Raw genomic sequence first — 24,878 nt, forward strand, 5'->3', positions numbered from 1 at the left:
AGTAATATAAATTCGTATTTTTAATATTTTTTTTGATTAATTATCAAATAAAATATTATTAAATTTAGATTTTTCTTATTATGAATGAAGTTAGTTTGCCGAATTCAAACTTTTAAAAAATGAGTAAATTGAAACAAAAAGAAAAGAGAAGGGCTTGGTTGAAAGATTGAAGATTCAAAGATGACTGAATAAAAATTGAAGGGTTAAAAGATTTTTTTAAAATGTGATTGGATAAATATTAAAGGATTTTTGTTATTGTTACAATTCTGTAATTAATTTAAATTTAATTTTTAAATTTAGAATTATTTGGTAATGATATTTAGGACTATTTAATGATAATATTTAGGAAAAATCTAGCTAAATTTTAATACTAAAAATCTGTATAAATACCCAATAAGTACAGCCAATTGAACACACACTCTCCGTTTGACATTTAATAAAATCTTTATTTTTTCCTTACATGCGTCAGTGCTATATTCTGACATTTCAATTTTTTTCTTTTACTTTCAACCTTTTAGTTTAATTTCCTTCTAAGGCCATTCACCTTTTCATCCCCTAGAATTCTATAAATCTATTTTTAAACTAAACCCTTTTTAGCTTTAACCCAGAAATTGTTCCAATAAAACAATCGTGAGATACGAGCCTGCTCAAAAAAACTTCTTAATGCAGTATTTTCTATCTTTTTAGTATATTGGATAGTATAAATTCGTCATTTAAAGTTGATTCAACTTCGATTCAAAAAGTGCAAGCGCACGTTGAGTTGGAGTTGTTTGGCATACAGTTTGGAAGACGAATCGACCGTATTGTGTTCGAATTTACGCGAACAAATTGGTGTGGGAAAAAGCTAGTTGGATTCTATCAATAGAGATAGAGATCTGATTTAAACGACTCATGCGGTTGAGGCCGTTGATTCGAGTTGGGTTTTTTAGATTGAAAGGCCGGGATTGACTACATAAGGAAAAGTTGGAGATCAGGAGGTTCTTAGTTGCTATAATCGGCTTATTGCTTGAAAGGGAAAGTTTATTTCAAGAATCAATTCAAGTTTGGAGAACACCGAGGCTAAGGCTAAGCTTAAAAAATATTTTATTTATTATTTTTTGTATTTTCTTCTTTTATTATCTTAATCAATTCTGTGGATTCGACCCTATTACTTTATACTGCTAATTATTGTTATTTTGTCATAAAAATTTATATTTGTTGGTTCCGACGCCTATCACCTGTATTGATTATGTATAAATGGACAAGCAAACAAAACAAAGCAAATGGTAGAAGAGAGAAAAGTAGATGATCAAAGAAAAAGCACATCAAAATTGCTCACTTTTATTTATTGATAAAATGAAATGAACGAATTTTTCAGAACAGATGTTAATTCATAACTTCAAACGTCAAAAACTATATATCCTAACAGATGTTCATGAATCCAAAGATGCAGAGCATTGACCAAAAAGTATGTTGTTAGATGGGTCCTTTGCGCCGTTACTTGATGAGTCGACAAAGATATCAACCAGGGTATAATCCCAACCTGCAATTTAGGGGATAAATGGCAAAACCAATAAACTTGCTATGTTAGGATATGGGTTGGACAAAGATATCGAACATGAATCCTTCAAAAACAGATGAAGAGTGGGAGTAATATAGTTTTAATCCATATGAGAAACAGGCAAGTACGGCTGAGGCAAAGTACTTGTGTTCATAGCATTAAACACCTCAATATGGATTTTAGATGTTCTTTTAGATAGGCCATGTTAAAAACAATTGGAATAAACAAGAGAAAATCAGAGATGGAATTCATATCCTATTTCTATAGAAGGAAGGAGTTAAAATTATAATTACGGTTAGATTTGCTAATATTAAAAAGAATTTTTACCTGGACATTGTTGTCTGAAGAACCACCAATCTTCCAGGATAACAGCCTCCCTGCAAAAAATGGATGGTTGTAATCCAATCAATAAATAATCGATTTTCTCCGATTTTGTGTAATTTATATTTGTCCTCCATTTGCTTCTTGCTAATGCTTTCTGTTCCGGTGTTCTTTTATTCATTTGTCATCCAAGGGACAAACTTACTTTTCAGAGTATGTCATTAAGAAGCATGTATACCAAATTTTCGGGTTGGGGAAATTGGGAAAGAGGGGTTGTAGATGTCGAGATTCGAAATTTGCGGGTACTTCTTAAAGATGGCTACATGAACCAACTAGATTTAAGTGCCGGAATTTCTAAGTTTTATCTTTTTGTGTCCTTCATTTAGATGATAAGGTTGATACTTATGGTGATTATGAAAGCATGTATACGTATCTATGGTGATACAACATGGATAAATAAATATATATATATATAATTTCAGACAATTACCACGAAAAAAGGCAAGAAAATGGCAATTCGTTTGAGAATATATTCTTGTTTTGGAACATTTATCCATGGAAGCTTAGCATTCTCTTTTTTTGCTTTTTATATAGTCTTAGTTCTTAGTTTTGAATCGAGTACTGGTAGGAAAATCGAGTGTTTGATTTCTAGCAACGAATGTTTCGTCGAAAAAGAAAGTTCTTGTTCTTCATACGGTTATAAATTGCAACAAATTCAGTAAATTTTGTTTCTTTATTTTTTTTATCTTACTTCGTAATTGATTGTTGATTTTGTTCGTTTTTGCAGAAGAACAATATGATTTGCCACTTCAACCTTTGCTTTCGAGAGAAAAAAGCACGAAAGCTGCTATTGAGAATATATCTTTCCGGTAGTGTCCTTAGATGGGTTTTTTTTTTTAATAATTATCTTGGTCTTTTTTGAAAAGCAGGCTTGCTTATTTGATAAACCAGGCTCTTATCAATGTTTCATTTGGTTTGTTAGTGTCTTCGTTGCGACATGGAATGTAGGACGTAAATCTCCAGATAGCGAATTCAACCTCGATGATATTCTTCAAGTTAGTGAAGAATCAGACATATATGTGTTAGGGTAATTTTCGCAATCTCTCTCAGATTTTGCCTTGAGATTCTTGGATTAACATTTAGTTTGTGCTAAAGCAAGTATAAGCTGGTTGAGTTAACCTGGAAAAAAATCCATTTTGAAGGGTTTTGTTACAGGATTTTCACTAATATTCTGGTTGGATATGTTTTTATCATGCAAAGGGAATTGTTTATATTGAATTTTTTTCTTTTGGGTTTATTAGTTTTCAGCAAATCGTTCCGTTGAATGCCGGAAATGTGCTTGTGATCGAAGACAACGAGCCTGCGGTGAAATGGCTCACCTTAATAAACCGGTCACTAAACAAGGCGAATTATGTTCCTTTAAGAGGATACAGATCCATTGGCTCACCCAGGGGTTCACTGGTTTTCCCGAAAACTTCACTTAGAAAGGCCAGCAAAGCTTTGAGGACAGAGAATAAACGGAAGCTGAAGACCTGCAATTGTCCTATAGGTTTGGAAAGGAAGAATAGCAAAGAATTCTGTTTCCGGTGTCCTCAATCGCAAACGAATGAAAATGATATTTCATCCGAAGATGATGAAGACGGACCTAACGGTCCTTCTAGTGCAAACTCGATTAAGTATAGCCTTGTAGCAAGCAAGCAAATGGTGGGAATTTTTCTCACGGTATGGGTGAGGAAAGAGCTTGTACAATACGTAAGCCACCTACGGACATCCTGCGTTGGTCGCGGTATTTCGGGTGCCTTGGCAACAAAGTAAGTTGAGAACTGAACCATGCATTGTTTATTTCCGTCGGATATATATTGAAATAAAGATTTATGAATGCAGGGCTATATATCGGTGAGCATGCTTTTCCACAAGACAACCTTATGTTTCTTGTGCAGTCATTTGGCATCTGGAGAAAAAGAAGGCGATGAACTTCGGAGAAATTCGGATGTCATAGAGATACTTCGGAACACGCAGTTTCCGAGGATCTGCAAAACATCGAACAGTAGGGTGCCGGAAAAAATTCTGGATCATGAGTATGCATCTATGAAACTATGAACCATATTTTAAAATTGTCAAATCTGTTGCAGTTTTTGACGTTTACAATCCCGTATTATTCAATGTTTTTCTTCAGAAAATTTCGTATTATTTTACTTATTTTCATCGGAAATTTTTTTGCAGTCGGGTCATATGGCTAGGGGATTTGAACTACAGGATAGCTTTAAGCTACTCTGATACCGGAAAGCTTCTAAAAGAGAAAGCCTGGGATACATTGTATAACAATGATCAGGTAATTTCGTATACTATATTAAAAAAGAAAAGACCTGAACATGGAAATTTTCGAGAAGTATTGTAAGCGATTGTGTTGGATACGTACTCATATCCGATGCTTCCTTTGTTACTCAGACTGAGTAAGCAGAAATGAAGAGCCAGGGCACACAGATTTCAACTGTTGCAGGATTTTCTATATTACATCGATTTATGTTGCTCCGATTCTTTATATTTCTCTTTTAAGTACTGCATTTGGCACTTAATGTCTGACACATACATGCATGAAAGCTTCAAAAGATGCATACTTTTGTCGGACATATTGTTGTTCCAATAGGGTCGGAAGCGTGTAAATTATTGTACTAAAAAATCACACAAAGTTCAATTCCCAGGGAAGAGAGGTGGATCACAAGGATCTCTTAAATACCAAGTCTTTCCTTAGTCAGAATATTCCTTCTAACGTAATTTAATAGCACAATTAAATACTACTATTATACCCTCAAATATTGAAAGAAAAATAGGACAAAAAGAACATAAGAGTTTTAACGAGGTTCGGTAAATTATACCTACGTCCTCGGGCACTAACACCAGATGATAACTTTACTATCTCCAAAATATTACAAACAAATAGAATTCCTTAAGAATTCTCAAATGGGAGAAGAGAGAAAACTAAGAGAGAAAGATTGGTTGGGATGGTGTAAATGAGAAATGGTTAGGCCTATTTATAGTTGAGGTTTAGGGACTAACTTGCAAATGGCCTAAAAAATTAGGGACCAAAATTGCAATTATCCCATTCAACTTTAAACAACTTGCCTACCATTTTTTTTTTCTTTCGGTGCCACTTGCACATCCCATTTTTTTGACTTTTCAACACCCCTTTTAATTTGTCTTTTCAACAATCTCCACCTTGAAGATTTGATTAGGATAATCACATCTTCACATACTTCCTTCAACTCCCCAAATTCGATAAAGCTATCTTTTGTAGTGCCTCCAAATGCGCTCTCGAGCGCCATACACCTAAAGGTGCTCAAATTCTCAGGATGTTAATCAAGTCCAAACAATGATTAAACTTGATTGTTGTTACCACCTTGGTCATCATATCTGCGGGATTATCTGCTGTCGGAATCTTCTGAAGTAGAATTTTTCCTTTTTCAAAGACTTCCCGCACAAAGTGATATCTTACGTCGATATGTTTGGTTCTTGAATGATAGACTTGATTTTTCGCTAAATGAATAGCGCTCTGACTGTCACAATATAAACTTATGTGACTTTGAACAACTCCTAAGTCTTTCAACAATCCATTAAGCCAAATAGCCTCCTTAACAGCTTCTGTAACTGCCATATATTCTGCCTCTGTAGTAGACACAGCTACTGTAGACTGTAAGGTAGACTTCCAACTCACTGGGGCTTTCGCAAGAGTAAACAGATACCCCGTAGTTGAACGACGTTTATCTAAATCACCAGCAAAGTCGGAATCAACATATCCAACTACAAACTGACCAAGTGCTTCATCCTGTTCAAAAATTAAACCAACATCTACGGTTTTTCGAAGATACCGTAGAATCCATTTCACAGCTTGCCAATGTCCTTTTCCAGGATCATGCATATACCTGCTCACAACTCCAACAGCTTGTGAAATGTCAGGCCTCGTACACACCATCGCATACATCAAACTCCCAACTGCATTAGCATATGGGACTTTCGCCATATATTCTCTTTCATCTTCAGTCTTCGGAGATAATTGAGCACTAAGTTTCAAATAAGAAGCAAGTGGGGTACTTACATGTTTTGTGTTTTCATTTACACCAAAACATTGTAATACATTTTTCAGATATTGCTTCTGATTTAAACAGAGCTTGCCTCTCGGTCTATCTCTACTTATCTCCATGCCGAGAATCTTCTTGGCCTCACCTAGATCTTTCATCTCGAACTCTTGATTCAACTGAGCCTTCAGCTTATCTATCTCATTTTGGCTCTTCGAAGCGATTAACATATCATCAACATACAAGAGTAGATAAATGAAAGATCCGTCATGCAGCTTCTGCAAATATACACAATTGTCATATTTGCTTCTTGTGTACTTCTGCCTTCTCATAAAGCTATCAAATCGCTTGTACCACTGCCTCGGGGATTGCTTCAATCCATATAGCAATTTGTTCAGCTTACAAACCCAATTTCTACCACCAGCATCTGTGTATCCTTCGGGCTGAGTCATATAGATCTCCTCTTCTAACTCACCATGCAAGAAAGCCGTCTTAACATGAAGTTGAGCTAGTTCCAAATTCAACTGTGCTACCAAGGCCAACAAAATTCTAATGGAGGAATGCTTCACAACAGGGGAAAATACATCATTGTAGTCAATTCCCTCCTTCTGAGCGTAGCCTTTAGCTACCAATCTTGCCTTGTAGCGAATATCCTTCATGCTAGGAGATCCATCTTTCTTTGCGAATACCCACTTGCATCCGATTGCCCTTTTACCTTTCAGTAATTGTGCCAATTCCCAAGTATTGTTCTTCAGGAGAGACTGCATTTCTTCATCCATGGCGCTTTTCTATTTATCACTTTCTAAGCTTTGTATTGCTTCTTGATAAGTGATAGGAATATCATCAACAACGGGAAGGGCGTAGGCCACCATATCAGTAAATCGAGCAGGTTTACGAATTTCTCTCCGTGGCCTTGCAACTGCAACTGGTTCTGGTGTACTTAGTGGTTCTTGGGTCAGAACCTCTTCAACCTCTAATTCCTCCATTGTGGCTGGAGAATTAGACTTATTAACTGGGCAAATCCCCATCTGCTCAAACTCCACCTGTTTTGGAGTACACTCCACCTGCTGTGGAGTATTGCTCGTCTGAATATCTTTATCTGCTACCTTTTTCACTGTGGCAGATTCATCAAAGGTAACATCTCTGCTACAGATCATTTTCTTTGTGCTTAAGCACCAAAGACGAAATCCCTTCACTCCAGAAGTGATTCCCATAAAGAGAGCTTTCTTTGCCATCAGATCTAACTTTGACTCCTTCACATGGTAATATGCAGTGGATCCAAACACATGTAAGGAATCATAATCTGTAGCCGGTTTTCCAGACCATACCTCCATAGGAGTTTTTCTTTCTAATGCAGATGATGGCAAACGATTAACAAGATGGCCAGCGTATGTCACAGCCTCAGCCCAAAATTGCTTGCCCAACCCAGCATTGGACAACATACATCGAACTTTCTCTAGCAATGTTCGATTCATACGCTCTGCCAATCCATTCTGCTGTGGTGTATCCCTAACTGTGAAGTGTCGAACAATACCATACTCTTGGCACACATCGAAGAACGGATCACTTTTATATTCCCCTCCATTGTCCGTCCTAAGCCGCTTGATTTTCTTGCCAGTCTGGTTTTCGATCATAGTTTTCCATTTAAGAAAAACTCTAAGCACTTCATCCTTAGTTCTCATGGTATACACCCAAACTCTTCTGGAAAAGTCATCAACAAAAGTAACAAAGTAGTGTTTTCCTCCCAATGAAGGTGTCTTGGAAGGCCCCCACACATCTGAGTGAACATATTCCAAAATACCTTTTGTATTATGGATAGCAGTACCGAATTTCACTCTCTTTTGCTTTCCCAGAACACAATGCTCGCAAAATTTTAATTTGTAAGCCTTTGCACCTTTCAACAATCCTTGCTTTGCCAGAATTTGCAAGGATTTTTCGCTGGCATGTCCCAACTTCATATGCCACAACTGCATTGAGTCCAATTCTTTGTTACCGGAAGCTGTAGCGACTGCTCCAATAACTGTACTACCTTGGTAGTAATACAAGTTATTTTTCCTGATGCCCTTCAATATCACAAGTGCGCCAGATGTCACTTTCAAAATCCCATCTCTCATAGTAACAACTGAACCATTGGATTCCAAGGCTCCCAATGAGATGAGATTTTTCTTCAAACTGGGCACGTACCGAACATCAGTCAGAACTCTGGTTGATCCATCTTGATTCTTTAATTGGATTGAACCTATCCCAACAGTTTTACAGGCATTGTCATTGCCCATATAAACAACTCCTCCATTTAGTTCTACTAAATCAGAGAACCACTCCCGGTTAGGGGACATATGATAGGTACAACCCGAATCCAATATCCACTCATCTGAATGGAACGATGATGATGATGCAACCAGTGATAGTTCAGAGTCACTAGTATCATGCTTAGCAACACAATCATCTACAGCAGCTTTTCCCTTATTCTTCAGCTTTGGACAATTTTTCTTCCAGTGGCCTTTCTCATGACAAAAAGCACATTCATCTTTCCCGAGTCTGGACTTTGACTTTGATCTCTCCTTTTGAGTTTTTTTCCGAGTGTATGAACGACCTCGGACTACTAAAGCTTCTGTATCTCTGATTGAGTTTTTCTGTTTGTCCTTCTTTCTCTGTTCGTAACTGTATAAGGCCGCACAGACTTCGCTCAGAGATATATCACTCCTGCCATGAAGTAGAGTAGTTTCTAGGAACTCAAACTCCTCAGGAAGTGACCCCAACAGCATCAAAGCCAAATCTTCATCTTTGAATGTCTTATCCATATTCAGCAAATCAGTGACTAACTGATTAAATTTGGTGATGTGATCATTCATTGTGGTACTTGGGACGTATGTGAAGCGAAACAGTTTTTTCTTCAAGTGGAGCTTATTTTGACTGTTTTTCTTCAAAAAATTTTCTTCAAGTGCCACCCACAACTTATTTGCAAAAGTCTCCTTTGAAAAAGCATACCTCTGCTCTCGAGAAAGGCATGATCGAATTGTGCCACATGCCAACCGATTGATCGCCTTCCAATCTTTCTCCTGTACATCATCTGGTTTCTCTTCATCAATGGCAATGTCTAGACCCTGCTGAAAAAGGGCATCTAGAACCTCACTTTGCCACATACCAAAATGGCCCGTGCCATCAAAGATCTCCACGGCCAATCTTGCATTTGCAATTGTCGGTCTTGTCCACATGGACGATGTTGAAGCTCCTACACCGACCGTTTTCTCCATAATCTTTCAATATACCTAAGGAAATCTTTTCTGATGTGGAAGATCAGTTTAAACTGCAACCACAGAGCATACTACGATTAACCTTCGGCTCTGATACCACTTGTTGTTCCAATAGGGTCGGAAGCGTGTAAATTATTGTACTAAAAAATCACACAAAGTTCAATTCCCAGGGAAGAGAGGTGGATCACAAAGATCTCTTAAATACCAAGTCTTTCCTTAGTCAGAATATTCCTTCTAACGTAATTTAATAGCACAATTAAATACTACTATTATACCCTCAAATATTGAAAGAAAAATAAGACAAAAAGAACATAAGAGTTTTAACGAGGTTCGGTAAATTATACCTACGTCCTCGGGCACTAACACCAGATGATAACTTTACTATCTCCAAAATATTACAAACAAATAGAATTCCTTAAGAATTCTCAAATGGGAGAAGAGAGAAAACTAAGAGAGAAAGATTGGTTGGGATGGTGTAAATGAGAAATGGTTAGGCCTATTTATAGTTGAGGTTCAGGGACTAACTTGCAAATAGCCTAAAAATTAGGGACCAAAATTGCAATTATCCCATTCAACTTTAAACAACTTGCCTACCATTTTTTTTCTTTCGGTGCCACTTGCACATCCCATTTTTTGACTTTTCAACACCCCTTTTAATTTGTCTTTTCAACACATATATCCATATTCAACTCTCTCAGAGTAATCATAAACTACATGTATTGATTCGGGTAATTGATGATTATTGCTAATACAAGAACTATTTGTGCATCTGGATGCACAGCTAAAGATCGAAAGAGAGGCGGGGCGAGTATTCAAGGGATGGAAAGAAGGAAAAATACAATTTGCACCAACTTACAAATACTCTCTTAACTCGGACATCTATGCCGGAGAGACCGTTGAAACTAAAAGCAAAAGGAGAACTCCAGCTTGGTATGTATTTGTAAATTTTCAGGTTAAAAACCCGGATCGGATTGGAGTTTAAACTGGTCAGATTTTAGGTGTTCGGTTTAATTGATCAGATTGGTCAGTTTAAAAATAATTTGAATGTATCCCATATAAGAACGAACTCTTTTATTGATTCTAACGGTTTTGAGCTTTCAAGTGTGACAGAATACTATGGCGTGGAAGTGAAATATATCAGCTTTCGTATGAACGGAAAGAATCGAGGTTTTCCGATCATCAGTCGGTTTGTGTGACATTTTGGGTGAGCGTTGGGGCAATGGAGGATGGATCAAAGAGAAGATGGCGAGGATAGCGAGGATGGCGAGGATGGATCAAAGAGAAGATGGCCTTTTGTTAAATAGACAGGAAGAAGAAATCATTTTCCAAAAAGAAAAAAAATCATAAAATCTGGTTATTTTCTACAATTATTCCATGTTTAGGCATACAGCAAATGTAAATTAATTCACTTCGAAAATTAAAAATAATTATTCTACTAAGATCATAAAAACGTATTATTTGTTCTACACTGGAGAAATTTTACTCAAATCCGAATTATTACAAAAATTTTTTTATAAATTTTCCTTTTTTTTTTCCTCGAAAACTTTATCCAAATTAGAAACATTTGATAGTCATTTTTGTTTGTATCAGGTTACATTTATATTTGAAATGTTAACAGATCTTAACGGCAAAGTGACTATTTCATAAGTGGCTAAAATGTAGCTTGAGAAAAATAAAAGTTACTATTTTGACAATTTATCCAATTCATATACTTTACCCAATCTATAAGCACTTAAATAACTTCAAAGTATCCATAAGCTGAGTCATAAAAATTCCAAAACTTTTCATTTATATATTTTAAATAAAATAATATAGTTTCAAACAAACTAAAAAAGGCCAAGATTTTTCAGGTACAAGGAAAAAATAGCCATGAATGACTTATATTTATATATTTTCAATAAAATAATATACTTTTCAGGTACAAGGAAAATAATCAAGCTATGAATGATTATATTTCTTCATAGTTTTTTTCAAAGTTTGAGCCATGAAAATTATACATAGTAAGATAAATTTGTATTTTTAATATATTTATTTTTAGCTAATTATCAAATAAAATATTATTAAATTTAGATTTTTCTTATCATGAATGAAATTAGTGTGCCGAATTTAAACTCTTACAAAAAGAACTAAATTGAAACAAAAAACAAAGAGAATGGCTCGATTGAAAGATTGAAGAAAGATGACTGGATAAAATTAAAGGGTTGAAGATTTTTTTAAAAAGTGGCTGGATAAATATTGAAGGATTTTTGTTATTGTTATAATTCTGTAATTAATTTAAATTTAATTTTTAAATTTTGAATTATTTAGTAATAATATTTAGAATTATTTAATAATAATATTTAGGATTATTTAGTGATAATATTTAGGAAAAATCTAGCTAAATTTTAGTACTAAATTGAACACACATTTTGCCTTTGGCATTTAATAAATTCTTTATTATATGCGTCAGTGAATTTATTTCTTTTACTTTCAACCTTTTGGTTTAATTGCCTTCCAAGGCCCTTCCCCTTTTCATCACTCACAATTCTATAAATCTATTTTTAAAGTATGTTTTTTTTCCATGATTAACTAAACTCTTTTTAGCTTTAGCCCAGAAATTGCTCTAATAAAACAAATTCGTCATTTAAAGTTGATTCAACTTCGATTCAAAAAATACACGTTGGGTTGGAGTTGATTAGCATACAGTTAGGAAGACAAATCGGTCGTATTGTGTTCGAATTTCCGCGAACAAATTGACGTGTCTAGGTGGGAAAAGACAGTTGGATTCCGTTAAGGGAAATAGAGATCAGATTTAAACGACCGATGCAGTTGAGGCTATTGATTTGAGTTGAGCTTTTTAGAAACACGTGTATCGCAATTAAAAATTTGATAAGAGTCAATTTGCAAGTTGTACCGAGATTAACTACATAAGGAAAAATTGGCTATCGAAAATTCTTAGTCGCTATAATCAACTTAGTGCTTGGAAGGAAAATTTTATTTTAAGAATCAATTCAAGTTTGGAGCACACCGAGGCTAAGGCTAAGTTTAAAAAATATTTTATTTATTATTTTTCATATTTTCTTCTTTTATTATCTTAACCAATTCTATAGATTCGACCCTACTGCTTTATACTGCTAATTATTGTTATTTTGTGATAGAAATTTATATTTGGTGGTTTCGAAGCCCATCACCTATATTGATTATGTATAAATTGATAAGCAAACAAAATAAAGCAAATGGTAGAACAGAGAAAAGTAGATGATCAAAGAAAAAGCACATCAAAATTGCTCACTTTTATTTATTGATAAAATGAAATGAACGAATTTTTCAGAACAGATGTTAATTCATAACTTCAAACATCAAAAACTATATATCCTAACAGATGTTCATGAATCCAAAGATGCAGAGCATTGACCAAAAAGTATGTTGTTAGATAGGTCCTTTGCGCCGTTACTTGATGAGTCGACAAACAAACTTGCTAACCCTGGAACACAATATCAACCAGGGTATAATCCCAACCTGCAATTTCGGAGATAAATGGCAAAACCAATAAACTTGCTATGCTAGGATATGGGTTGGACAAAGATATCGAACATGAATCCTTCAAAAACAGATGAAGAGTCGGAGTAATATAGTTTTAATCCATATGAGAACAGATGAAGAGTCGAAGTAATATCGTTTTAATCCATATGAGAAACAGGCAAGTACGGCCGAGGCAAAGTACTTGTGTTAATGGCATTACACACCTCAATATGGATTTTAGATGGTCTTTTAGATAGGCCATGTTAAGAACAATTGGAATAAACAAGAGAAAATCAGAGATGGAATTCATATCCTGTTTCTATAGAAGGAAGAAGTTAAAATTATAATTACGGTTAGATTTGCTAATATTGAAAAGAATTTTTACCCGGACATTGTTGTCTGAAGAACCCCCAATCTTCCAGTATAACAGCCTCCCTGCAAAAAATGGATAATTGTAATCCAATCAATAAATAATCGATTTTCTCCGATTTTGTGTAATTTATATTTGTCCTCCATTTGCTTCTTGCTAATGCTTTCTGTGTGTTCTTTTATTCATTTGTCATCCAAGGGACAAACTTTTATCTACTTTTCAGAGTATGTCATTAAGAAGCATGTATACCAAACTTTATAGGCAACATGATAGTGTCAGCTCAAGCATATTTAGACAAACTGAAGTTAATAATCAATGAAGAAAATGAGCTAGAATCTAAATATTTGCCAAAATCATAATCGTGCATTACCAAAGGGCTGCACAAGATGTTGGGATACGTAAACAACAGGAGAGCTCCAAAACCAAAGGATTATCACAACATGAGCTATAACCTGCTCAAGAAGACGATAAATCTCTTAGGATAATTAATCAAGCCAACAAGCATATACAAACTTCTAGATAGTTTCATTACACAGAGAAACACCTTTACAATGAACAATACTTTCAAATACAAATCATATGACAGCTTCATCTCTTGGGTCAGATGTGCCTGATCTGAAATCAAATGTTGCTTCTATAAGTACAGATGATAAGGTAACAACTTAGGGGTTAAAAAGAAAGGGAAATAACTAGACTATAGTGACTGTTTATGTAATGAAGCTTTCTTTTTTGGAAAAGAAAAGAAATATAGCTGAAGAACAAGAAAGAATATTTAATGATATGGTCAAGTAATTGAAGTCGGCTTTTTCCATAATATAAGTATAATCTGTACGGCAATGATATTGATCTCATTCGTCTCTCAGGATTAAATTAATCCTTACTCTCCTCACCTGTTAAACTTAACAGTAAATATTCAGTATATTTCCCCAAACAAGGTTTAAAAACCTGATATTCCATCAATTTAGACCACTAAACCCATGTTGCTTGGACCCTTCATTTTTCTTGTTGTATCCATGTCCAATACTCAGTGTCCAGCTCATGGATACGGTAATAATGAGCTCAAATGATCCTTGAAATACATGAAAAATTTAAGAAAAAATTAAACAAACCTGTGTCAGATACATACCCATACAACACTTAACACCCGAGTCTGAGTAACATAAATCAAATCTCCATATCAACCATTATTTGATTGTTCAAAGAATCAAATTCATAAAAGCTTATGCAATGGGAAAATATTAAGCAATTAACCAAAGGCTAAAACCAAAAGTGGCCTCACAATTTGCAAGTTCCTTCTCCTTGGCAGCAGCCATCCTCCTAAGCTTAGCTGCTTGTGCAAATGTAGATGGCCTATGAAGCAAAATAGATGTTGTTTATGCGCCAATTGTGATTGATAAGCTGATTAAATGGAATTAAACGCTATTTAAATCACTTACTGCGAATAGGAGGCAGCATCTTTTAGAAGCTGGTTAATCTCTGCACGAAGCTGCATTTCCTTATCAGTTTTGGATGCTCCCTAACCATGAAAAGAGAAATATAATCACCATTGTGAAAAACCACAAGAGACTCTAGTATATTAAAATTAAGCAACCATAAATGACAATATCAAGCGGAATTTGGTACCCTCTTCAAATCTTGGAGCCGTTTGGCGGCAAATTGAAAGGCGATGATAATGAAGAAAACAAAAGGAGCTGCCAATGATCTTGTTCGTTCTAGGATTTCTCCTCCTCCCGGCATTTCTCCTCCTCCCAGGATTTCTCCTTCTCCCATTATTTCTCCTTCCATGTTTCTCTTAAGCTGTTACATGAAAATTTTGAGGGAAAGAAAAACGTATCAAGGAAATATACCTAGGAATGAAATTTTCCTTCTTTTTTGCAGCCTGAATTACATTTTACCTTATTCAAGTCCTATACAAATAAATGTTCCATTGTAAAATCAAGCCTTTGTTCTTCCTGTTTATAAAAGCATGAGTTTAACTAAATAAATATTATAATTAAAATTGATTCCCCAAGGCAAATTCGACTTTGATGAAATCTTCCTTTGAATCCCTATATGAACTTTACTTTAAATAAACCATTTTTTTTTGTCTTTACTAGATCTTTCACCTTCACCGATATTAAATCGAACACGACACACTCTGCAAGTCAGAGCTTTAACTCAATGTCATTAGTTCCGCATGAAAGGAGAAACAAATTAATAATAACAATAACAAAAACTTCATGGATATTGCAGCAAACCTATTTACTAGGAGATGAAAACACAAAAATTCAAAATAACAATAAATAAATAAATACAGACACCAATAACCAGTTCCAACAAACGGAAGGAAAGACCATGGGATATAGAATCAGGAATGAGACAAAAAATTGAAAAAAAAATTGAAAGAGAAACCCTAATTTCTGTAATGATAACGATCTAACACGCATCTAATAAGTCTCATAAATCAAACAGTCGTTAACAGAGGAATTTCCAAACCCTAAACAAGCAAATTTATTCAAAATTCCCACCCATTAATCTCTTACTAGACCACCATAGGAATCCCGAAAAAAGCCTTTTAACACTACCTATCGAAGATAGCGTAAAATTCCAAACGCTAATTGCTAAATACCCCCACAAATATCAACAATAATTCATAACGAGCATCGATTAAAGGAGAGAGACATGAAATTAATAACTTACCTGGGAAACAGCCGATTGCTAAATAAAAATGCAGAGCTTGCGGAAATTTTTGTTTAAAAATGGAAAGCAAGTTAATTAGTGGTTAAATTCTGCTATTAGTCCTTGTAGTATGTGTAAATTATGGATTTAACTTTGTATTTTAATTTAATCATTTTAATCTCTATACTTTCTGAATTTCAAAAATTTAATTTTGACTAACAGTAAGTCCAAAATTCTCTAGCTATTTCTTTCTCAATATACATCACAAAGTAAGTTGAAATAAAATCATCCTCCAATTTTATTTCGGAGCTTAGTCTTCATAATTTTCATGATTGAAAATATTCGTTCTGTTGTTACAGTAAACATCGAAACCTCCATTTGTTTAAAAATCTTATAAGGTGATAAATCCAGTTCAATTGTTATTCTTCATATTTGTAACCTCTGTTTATTTAATTAATGTCCTTTCTTTCCCATTCTTTTTAATTGTTTTGGATGTGGGGAGAGAGGTCACACGAGTTAAGCCATTGGCAATAGATTGTTCCCTGACTTAAAAAAAATTTGTTTAAAAAATTAAGGTATAATAATTTTTTTGATCCTCTAACTTTATAAAAAAATTATTTTAGGCCTCTATTTATTTTTTCATCTCTTTTAGCTATTAAACTTGTATTTTTTTCAAATCACCTCAAATTAGATGGAAAAGTTAATATTTGTTAATTTTGCTGAAGTGGCATACACGTAGATTACCATGTGGATGACATGTCAACATTTGATTTTTTAAAAAAAAATTAAAAATATTTTTATAATATTTTTAATGGTTTTCAATTTTTAAAAATATTTTTTATAAATTTTTTGAATTTTTAAAATTTTGAAAAACTAATTAAATGTTGACATGTCATCCATATGTATGCCATGTTAATAATAACTTTTCAATCAATTTTGAGGTGATTTGACAAAATAAAGGCAAATTTAAGGACTAAAAAGAACTAAAAATTAAATGAAAAGCTAAAATATTTTTTTTTGTAAAGTTGGAGGGCGAAATATATCATTATACAAAAAATTAAAATCAATTTTAAACATGTTAAATAAAATAATTAGACTTTAAATCATTACTTTAAAAGTGAAATATAATTATTTGAGTATAAAACATAATTTCAATCCCAATTTACATCAATATTTTATATAATTAGTATTAACATTATAAATTTAAAAAATTTAAAAGTTACACATATAAATTATACATAAATTCGATCTGAGAAAATTAATAGTTAAAAAGTTAAAAGCAAATAAAAAATTATATATAAAAAATTCATAATTAAAAAAAAAATCCAAAAATCAACATCCCTACTTCCAAATCACATATATCGCCATCTAAAATTTCCTTGTAAAAACAGGATAATGTTTATCCATTTGTAAATATTTGGAAAATAATTTTTTAATTATATTTATATATAAATTATTAATTGATCTTTATATAATCCTTAAAAAATGAGATAAATTATATGAATACTCAATTAATTATAAAAAATTTTCATTTTAACCACTAAAATAAAAATTTTACAATTTAAATTATACAGTTTGATATTTTGGTCATTCCTATTAAAATAAAAAAAGAAATAGAATTTTCTGTTGAATAAAAATATTATTTAAAAATTTCACATTTGCTTTCTTTCTTTCACCAAAACATTATAATCACAAAAAAGTTGACTAAAAATTTAGAAAAGAAAATTGGAGTCGTTAATTTTGGGCGTAACTAGAGAAGGTTGGTAGGAACCTGACTTCCCTCAAAATAAAAATTTTTTATCCTTTAAAATTTTTAAAAATTTTAAATTAATAAAAATAAAATTACACTTTAATCCCCTAAAAGTGATAGAAATTTAATTTAATTATTTAAAAATATAAATTATTAAATTAACAAATTTATTTTTTTAAAATTGTAAAAATTACAATTTAATTTGTTGGCGAAAAAAAAATCTGTTCCCGAATCTACTCCCCCAAAAGCTTCCTCTCTGTTTCTCTTCAAATATTTTTCCCAATCCCTTTTCCATAGCCCAACAGAGAAGATAAAAAGCATGGAGATTACAAACAAAAACCAGAGAATTCAAACCCCACTTCAATTCATCACCACCTCTCATTTGCTGAAGCTAGTCATCAAGATTTTGCTCCCATTTTCACTTCTTTCTGTTATATTATCCTACCCATTTTTATGCAGCTTCTAAGCTTTGGCATATGGTTTAGAATTCTTTAGTTTCAGTGTAGGCAAGAATTACATGTTTTTGCTTTGCAATGGCTGCTTGTTTTTATTGCCACCAGCTCTGGTTTGATCGATAGTTGTAGTGTAGAGACTGATATTAAAGCTGAAAAGGGTGTGAAGATGAGCAAGGGAGGTAGCCAAACAGAATTAGGGGTGGAATCATCAAAGGCAGAGCCAAAAGGGTCCATTTCAAAAGAGACAGTTGTTGCAGAATATGATGAAAGAGAAGAAGAGGGTGCCCTTGGTTGTAGAACTAGAAGACGAAGACGATAGATCAAATGAGGTTGTTTCAATACAGGAGGATGAAGATGATCTTAAGTCATTGAGTAATGAAGAGTTAAACAAGAAATGTGAAGATTTTATTAGAAAGATGAAACAAGTGATCCATTTTGATACTATCATCCGAACTCGAATTTAGCATTTTTAATATGAGATGGACTTGGTAAAATTTTAGATTCATTCTTTGATCTAGATTATATTAATTTAGATTAATATTTTAGACGTATTTTTTGTGCGTGAATCAAGTAGATAAAAATATACCCAACCTTTTTCTAAATTTTTAATGAGTAAAGGACGATGGTGATAATGAAATAAAGAAATAAAAGGCGTAGTTTTTAAAATAATAATATTATTTAACAAAAAATTTCATTTTTGTTTGGATTTTAACGAGACCCGACTTTGGGTTTGAATCAAGTTGATGTAAAATTTTAGGTTTATGTTTAGTTTAATCCAAAAATGAGTCTAAAATTATGTCCAAATCTAATTTAGATTAAAAATATTAAACTTGAGTTTGATCCAGTTTGTTCGTATTAAATTATTATTATTATATAAAAACAAATTTAAAAAATTTGATACATACAAAAGTATTTAAACTTAAATAACACTAAACATTAGTTTAACAATGCCTTTCAAAAGTATTTTTGGGTCAAAAAACACTTTTGAGTAAAAGTTAAATTTTTTTACTTCTTTTAGCAAAAAAAAAGTTTTTCCAAAGTGTTTTTTTCTGTTCCAAAAGCACTTTTGAAATATCTTGTTAAGTAATACTGTTATCTCAAAAGTACTTTTGAGAAACAATGTTAAACTGAGCTAAGATAGTTGCAACTTAATAAATAAATACTCTAAAATAGTAGCACAATTAATAATATTATAGTGAAATGGTAACAAAGCAGTAACGAAACAATAATAAATTCAGGTAGAGAAAGGATAAAAAAATTTATACGAGACTTAGCTCGTTTAGAAAATAAGTCTTATTTTTTTGTTCAAACTCATTTTTCGAGACTATATCTCACTTTTTAAACGAACTTTTGAGTCTTAGGATGTAATCAAATTTATGATTGGGTCTAAACAAGATTCATCAAAATGATTAAACTAATGTCTAAATTATAAATATTTTATTTGAATACCTAAAATGAAAATGTTGGATAATTGAGTTTGCTCAAAAAATAAATAATAATAAATCTTCCTTTTTTTTCTCCATTATCCCCTCTACTTTTGACGATTTTTATTCTCTTTCTCTCTCTTAAGCTTTTAGCTTCCCATTCTCTCTCATTTCCTTCTCTTACTTCCCTTTTCTTTATTATTTTTTTTCATTTTCTCATTCGATTTTCTCTCTCCCCAATCACAAATCCTCAAAATTCCAATAAAAAATAAAAAGGAAAAAGAAAAGATTTCCCATTTGTGTTTTTTGATCGTTTGTTTTGCTGAATCTCGATGTTTTGTTCTTTTTATTCTCGGATCCTTTTTCTTCTAGCTCAAAAATTACGGTTAGAATTCATATATATATATTGGTTTAAGGGTTTCCTCTTTTGTTATTAATGATTGTTAGATCAAGGATTTTGTTGTAATTTTAATTATCTTTTTCGTGTTGATTTTCAGATTTCTAGTTTTCGGTATTACCTCAGCTCTCAGTTCAATCAGAAACCATTATTGAGCTAATTCAAATAGTTCGTATTTTTGGCAAAAATTTCCCCTACTCCTTAAGGCAGGTAATCGATTCTACATTTCCTTAGATTTTTTTTTTCCTGTAGTTCTTTTCTTCTTTTTTCTGATTCTTTATTGAAATTGGTAGATATGGATTAATCTAATGGAACTAGATAGTTGACAGTGCAATTATTGCAGCGTATAGATTATTAATGACGGATTATTGGAGTAACTTATGACAGAATTATTCTGCAATAAATGCATTTTGGATTTTACCTTTTATCTGAACTTATTTATTGTCATCATTTCTGGAAATGTGTTATTCGCTTTCTAAAATAGGTTAAAGGGTTTAATTGAACTTCCAAAGATTGAAGCGATTTTTCCTTTTTTGGAATAGAATTGGACCTTGATACACGGTTTACATCCATGTTTTCTGTATTTTATACTCTGTGGATAAATTTGTTTTCTGTCAACCGTCTCTAATCTTTCTGCATTCCATGACTTTTTCGGTCATTTGCGAATCGGTTATCTGTAGATAGATGACGTTTCTTTTGTTCGCTAAACAGCTATCCTTTGAGAGAGGACTTTATATGTCGTCTCTGAATTTGTTCTATGTGGAGAGATGTGAATATATTTCCCCAACGACTTTTGTTTGGTTCCATTGATTTAAAATGTGTATTTATGCTTTCTTAATTTCTTCTTTAATATTTGAATAAAGGAGTCAGCTGGTTGATCCACTTGTAGCTTGTCGTGATGCATAAAGTGCGTATATCGTAAAAAAGAGAGAGATAGAGAGAGAGAGATAATCATGTACCTATAGCAGTTTGAGTGCAATTATGAAAAAGTGAGAGGAAAAGGTTCTGCGTTCTCTTTGGTTCTCGGTATTTTAAATTTGCGTGTTTTCCATCTTTTCTCTTGTTTCAGGTTTTGGATGGTTCTCACTTGTTGGTAGGGAGTTTGTGTATGATTACAAAGAGATGAGTCACACAAAAAATGAGAGGGAAGATGGGATTCTCTCTAAGGATCAGACAGAATCATCGTTGATTGATGATGGCAACTGTGGAGGAGGTACCGGTGGGGGAGTTGTTCTGAAGAAAGGACCATGGACGTCTGCTGAAGATGCAATTTTAATTGACTATGTGAAGAAGCATGGGGAAGGCAACTGGAATGCTGTTCAGAAGCACTCTGGACTATTTCGTTGTGGAAAAAGTTGTCGCTTACGTTGGGCAAATCACTTGAGGCCAAACTTGAAGAAAGGGGCATTTACTCAAGAAGAAGAACAGCTGATCATTGAACTCCATGCAAAGATGGGAAATAAATGGGCTCGAATGGCTGCACATGTGAGTGTTCAATTCAGTTAATGTGGATCTAGTTATTTTCATGATTGGTTGAATACAGAAATTTTTTGAACCTACCATAAAAAAGAGTTAAAAAGTATTACATAAAAAAAGTATACTTTGAACACTTTCCTTCTATAACAAATTTAGAGAGGTTAAATGACTTGAGACAGTGGGTTAGTGATTTTTATGTGATTTCACTCATAAGAGCAATGTTATTCCTGGCCTGGTTGAACTGGTCATATCCCAGGATTATAACAATTAATAAAAAACACTGCTCGGTATCATGATTTCCCCTTCTTCCGTCCCCTGTTCTTATCAGGTCTTACTCCTGAAGCAAAAAGGAATATTAGTAAGAGAACAGAAAGACAATTTAGTCATTCTTTGAAATGAATAAACCACATTTAGCATTTTTTCTGTGTTATGATTTTTTGTGCTAGATGCTGAACAATAGCAATTTATGTTTTCCAGAATTCTATGGCAGCTATTTCACCTTGAAAATGCTAAACACTTGTGCAAAGCATGATTAAACTGCCAGCTACCAAAGTTTTATACATCTGTCTTTTAGGTGTCTGAAACTCTTTGCTCTGTTGTGCAGTTGCCTGGTCGTACAGATAATGAGATAAAAAATTATTGGAATACCCGGATTAAGAGACGTCAGCGTGCTGGGTTACCTCTCTACCCTCCTGAAGTGTGCTTGCAAGCGTTGCAGGACAGTCACGGTACCAGTGCAGTTAATGGAGGGGATAAAGGACCTCATGATATCTTGCAGAACAACAGCTATGAGATACCTGATGTCATATTTGACAGTTTAAAGACAAGTCAAAATGTCCTGCCTTATGTCCCTGAACTTCCTGATATATCTACAAGCAGCATGCTGATGAAAGGTCTAGGTTCTCAATATTGTAGTTTCATGCCACCAACAATCCATCGCCAGAAACGTCTTCGAGAAGCTACAGCCTTTTTCCCTGGTTACACTGGTGCTGTTAAAAATGAATGCCCCTTGTTTGAGCAGTTTCAAGATGATATCTCAGACAAGGCTGCTCAATCCTTTGGGTTGTCTTTTCCAATTGAACCAGATCCTGCAACCAAGAACTCCTTGCAATTTGGTGTATTCCCAGGTAGCCATAACCTTTCAAATGGCAATTTCTCTGCTTCAGAGCCTCCTTTGGAGGCTGTGAAGTTGGAGCTCCCTTCACTCCAATATCCAGAAACTGAATTAGGTAACTGGGGCACATTTTCTTGCCCACCACCTTTACTTGAGTCTGTTGATGCTTTTATCCAGTCACCACCACCAACCAGCATAGCAGAGTCAGATAGCCTTTCACCCCATAATAGTGGCCTGCTGGATGCTTTACTTCACGAGGCAAAAACTCTAAGCAGCGCAAAGAACCATGCATCTGAGAAGAGTTCAAATTCAGCTACTCCCGGTGATGTAGCTGAAAGTTCCACCTTCAACATCTGTGAGACAGAATGGGAAAACTGTGGAGAGCCTCTTTCTCCAATGGGTCATTCAGCAACTTCTCTTTTAAGTGAGTGTATCAGTGCAAGTGGCAGTACGTTGGATGAACAGCCACCTGCTGAAACCTTTACTGGTGAGCATCTCTCTGATCTAAACTTGCTAAACATGATATTCTGTAGTTTTTACTAAAATGTAAATGGATATCGTATTCAGATATCCTAGGATTCCTATCTGTATCTGCTCCGAATTTGTCTCGGGTTATAAATCTAATATCTGTATATCAGATATGAATCCGCAAAAATCGGATCAAATAGTGTTGGATATCCAACTTTTAACTATCCATCGTCATCCCTACTTGATCTAATATTCCAAGTGTACTGGCGAGAAATGTACATGCTCAATTTCTCTATTGTTTTTCTAGTGTGTAGTAACTCGATTTTGGATTGTTTTTCAGAGTCTCAAGTGAAATCAGAGCCAGCTGACCATGTTTTCACCCCAGAGATACAAAATGAGGCTCCTATTCGGTTGGACAGTTGTCACCCTGATACATTACTTGCTTCTAATTGGCTTGAGCAAGATTCTGGTTACGATAAGGACCAAACCATCATGACCGATTCCATAGCAGCCCATCTTGGTGATGATTTGAGTACTGAATACAAGAATATGGCAGCTGGAACATCTATCTCGAGTCAAGCATGGGGCCTTGGTTCTTGTGCATGGAACAATATGCCTGCCGTCTGTCAAATGTCCGAACTCCCTTGAGATGAGCCATCTTGATTGTATGAACTTCTCTGAAGCTATTTTCTTTTTGTTTCATTCATTGCATGATTTGTTTGACGTGTGTGGTCAAGCGGGCCTGATGTAACGAAGTTCATTTGGGGTGAGACTATAATATGGTAAGAGTCGTGAATGTCCGGTTTGTTGTTTTTGATGTTTTTCTTGTTGAACTGTTGAATGTGTGTATGCCGATACAGAACTATTAGGCATACAGATGCGTTCAAGATGTTGTTATAATTTTAGAATAATTGTGCACTTTTAGCATGGAATCTTGGTACCATGGTTTTGGATATTTGATGCATGTGTCTTAGCTGATGCTGATTTGTGTATGAAACCCATTTTTAGTTCTCAGTCATACCAACATTGCATCTATGTTACTCGGATTCGGGTACAAGTATCAAATAGGAGTATGTGTTCGATACAGGTTGTTCAATAATCTCTTAGTTCTTTTTCATGTATTCGGAGTGTCTTTAGTATACTTATATCGGACACAGGTGTTTTTAGTGCGCAACATGGCTCTGAAAGAAACGTATGAAAAGTTTCTTTAACCACTTTTGGTGGTTATGTTGGTGTTTGGTTCCTTCTTTGAAGTTCTATTTTATTAACTTCTTTGAAGATTTATTTATTTGCACTTTTGGGACTTCTTACTTTTTAATGTTTACGGTTTGGTACATATTTTTATGGGGAGTTGCGGTGGATTGGATTGGTACCTTTCTACTTGCGGTTGCCGTCTTATTTAGTTTTTGCTCCCCTCTTTTTAATTTTTTAGTATGATTTTCCCATGCTTCACGTTGGTTGTTTATTCCAAATATAGAGAAAAAAAAATTTTGAAGTTCAAATATGATTCGAGTCTCTGTACACCTCTACTTTTATTTTTAGGAATTTAATTAATTTATTTTTAAAATTTAAAATTTAGTTGTTATTTCTGTTAAAATTCTTCCATTAAATGTGACATTTCAAAAATTAAGAAAAAAGTTGAAATTCTTCCAAGTTGAAAATATTGATGTAAATTTTTTTTTACTAAAATCACCTATTCAAATTCGATACGATGAAATAATGTTTTTTGTAAGAAAAGAAAAAATAGCATCAACATTGTAGTTGTAATAGAAATAGATAATAATATTAATTATTTAGATAAAATTATAAAAATATAAATACAAAATTATATTAAAAATTAATTACAGAACTTAAAATTGAAATTCAAGACTTCCCTGAATTGGGAAGGAGAAAAAATCTCACACCTTGGTTAAAGGAGTAGGTAGAGGCGTAGAATGGCAAATGCCATATAGGTATACATATTTATGGTTTTTCTTTCTATTACTTTTATTTGTGTTACTCGGAGTATTATGCTGTGTAAACTACTCAGTTTGTCACTTTTTTTAATATTTTCTTGTTTTCATCAGTTAGATTTTTT

General features: G+C 33.6%; 2 protein-coding genes and 1 pseudogene across 9 annotated transcripts; 2 read left to right on the forward strand and 1 right to left on the reverse strand.

The window, feature by feature from the left end:
* The first annotated feature begins 2,629 nt into the window (after nucleotides 1–2,629).
* LOC107956336 (type I inositol polyphosphate 5-phosphatase 10-like) lies at nucleotides 2,630–10,468 on the forward strand (annotated as a pseudogene).
* A 1,958-nt stretch (nucleotides 10,469–12,426) lies between these two features.
* Nucleotides 12,427–15,845, reverse strand: LOC107955355 (protein GET1). 7 transcript variants are annotated; one of them, XM_016891113.2, is made up of 9 exons: nucleotides 15,624–15,731; nucleotides 14,955–15,011; nucleotides 14,683–14,856; nucleotides 14,496–14,575; nucleotides 14,339–14,409; nucleotides 13,604–13,674; nucleotides 13,430–13,511; nucleotides 13,075–13,124; nucleotides 12,427–12,686 (listed from the first exon to the last, which is right to left on the reverse strand). In XM_016891113.2, the coding sequence occupies exons 3-9, from the start codon at nucleotides 14,842–14,844 to the stop codon at nucleotides 12,618–12,620; spliced, it is 585 nt and encodes a 194-aa protein (XP_016746602.2). In that variant the 5' UTR covers nucleotides 14,845–14,856; nucleotides 14,955–15,011; nucleotides 15,624–15,731; the 3' UTR covers nucleotides 12,427–12,617. The 7 variants fall into 7 exon arrangements, with proteins under 7 accessions (XP_016746602.2, XP_016746607.2, XP_016746606.2 ...); XM_016891118.2 differs by lacking the exons at nucleotides 14,955–15,011; nucleotides 15,624–15,731 and adding an exon at nucleotides 15,739–15,823; XM_016891117.2 differs by lacking the exon at nucleotides 14,955–15,011.
* A 3,597-nt stretch (nucleotides 15,846–19,442) lies between these two features.
* LOC107955353 (transcription factor MYB33) lies at nucleotides 19,443–23,733 on the forward strand. 2 transcript variants are annotated; one of them, XM_016891109.2, is made up of 5 exons: nucleotides 19,443–19,731; nucleotides 19,844–19,953; nucleotides 20,813–21,228; nucleotides 21,824–22,820; nucleotides 23,142–23,733. In XM_016891109.2, the coding sequence occupies exons 3-5, from the start codon at nucleotides 20,866–20,868 to the stop codon at nucleotides 23,447–23,449; spliced, it is 1,668 nt and encodes a 555-aa protein (XP_016746598.2). In that variant the 5' UTR covers nucleotides 19,443–19,731; nucleotides 19,844–19,953; nucleotides 20,813–20,865; the 3' UTR covers nucleotides 23,450–23,733. The 2 variants fall into 2 exon arrangements, with proteins under 2 accessions (XP_016746598.2, XP_016746599.2); XM_016891110.2 differs by having other exon boundaries at nucleotides 19,480–19,731; nucleotides 19,844–19,949.
* Nucleotides 23,734–24,878: the final 1,145 nt, after the last annotated feature.

The sequence above is a fragment of the Gossypium hirsutum genome, chromosome A06, assembly GCF_007990345.1.
Source record: "Gossypium hirsutum isolate 1008001.06 chromosome A06, Gossypium_hirsutum_v2.1, whole genome shotgun sequence".
Classification (NCBI taxonomy): Eukaryota; Viridiplantae; Streptophyta; class Magnoliopsida; order Malvales; family Malvaceae; genus Gossypium; species Gossypium hirsutum.

Excerpts from the sequence above, each read along its gene's own strand:
- LOC107955353 (XM_016891109.2), top strand. The coding sequence starts at position 20,866 with ATGAGTCACACAAAAAATGAGAGGGAAGATGGGATTCTCTCTAAGGAT. Across the intron at positions 21,229-21,823 it reads GGGCTCGAATGGCTGCACAT|TTGCCTGGTCGTACAGATAA; the intron begins GTGAGTGTTCAA and ends TCTGTTGTGCAG. Across the intron at positions 22,821-23,141 it reads ACCTGCTGAAACCTTTACTG|AGTCTCAAGTGAAATCAGAG; the intron begins GTGAGCATCTCT and ends ATTGTTTTTCAG.
- LOC107955355 (XM_016891118.2), bottom strand. The coding sequence starts at position 14,844 with ATGGAAGGAGAAATAATGGGAGAAGGAGAAATCCTGGGAGGAGGAGAA. Across the intron at positions 14,576-14,682 it reads GGCTCCAAGATTTGAAGAGG|GGAGCATCCAAAACTGATAA; the intron begins GTACCAAATTCC and ends TTTCATGGTTAG. Across the intron at positions 13,675-14,338 it reads GGAGAAGGAACTTGCAAATT|ATCAGGCACATCTGACCCAA; the intron begins GTGAGGCCACTT and ends ATTTGATTTCAG.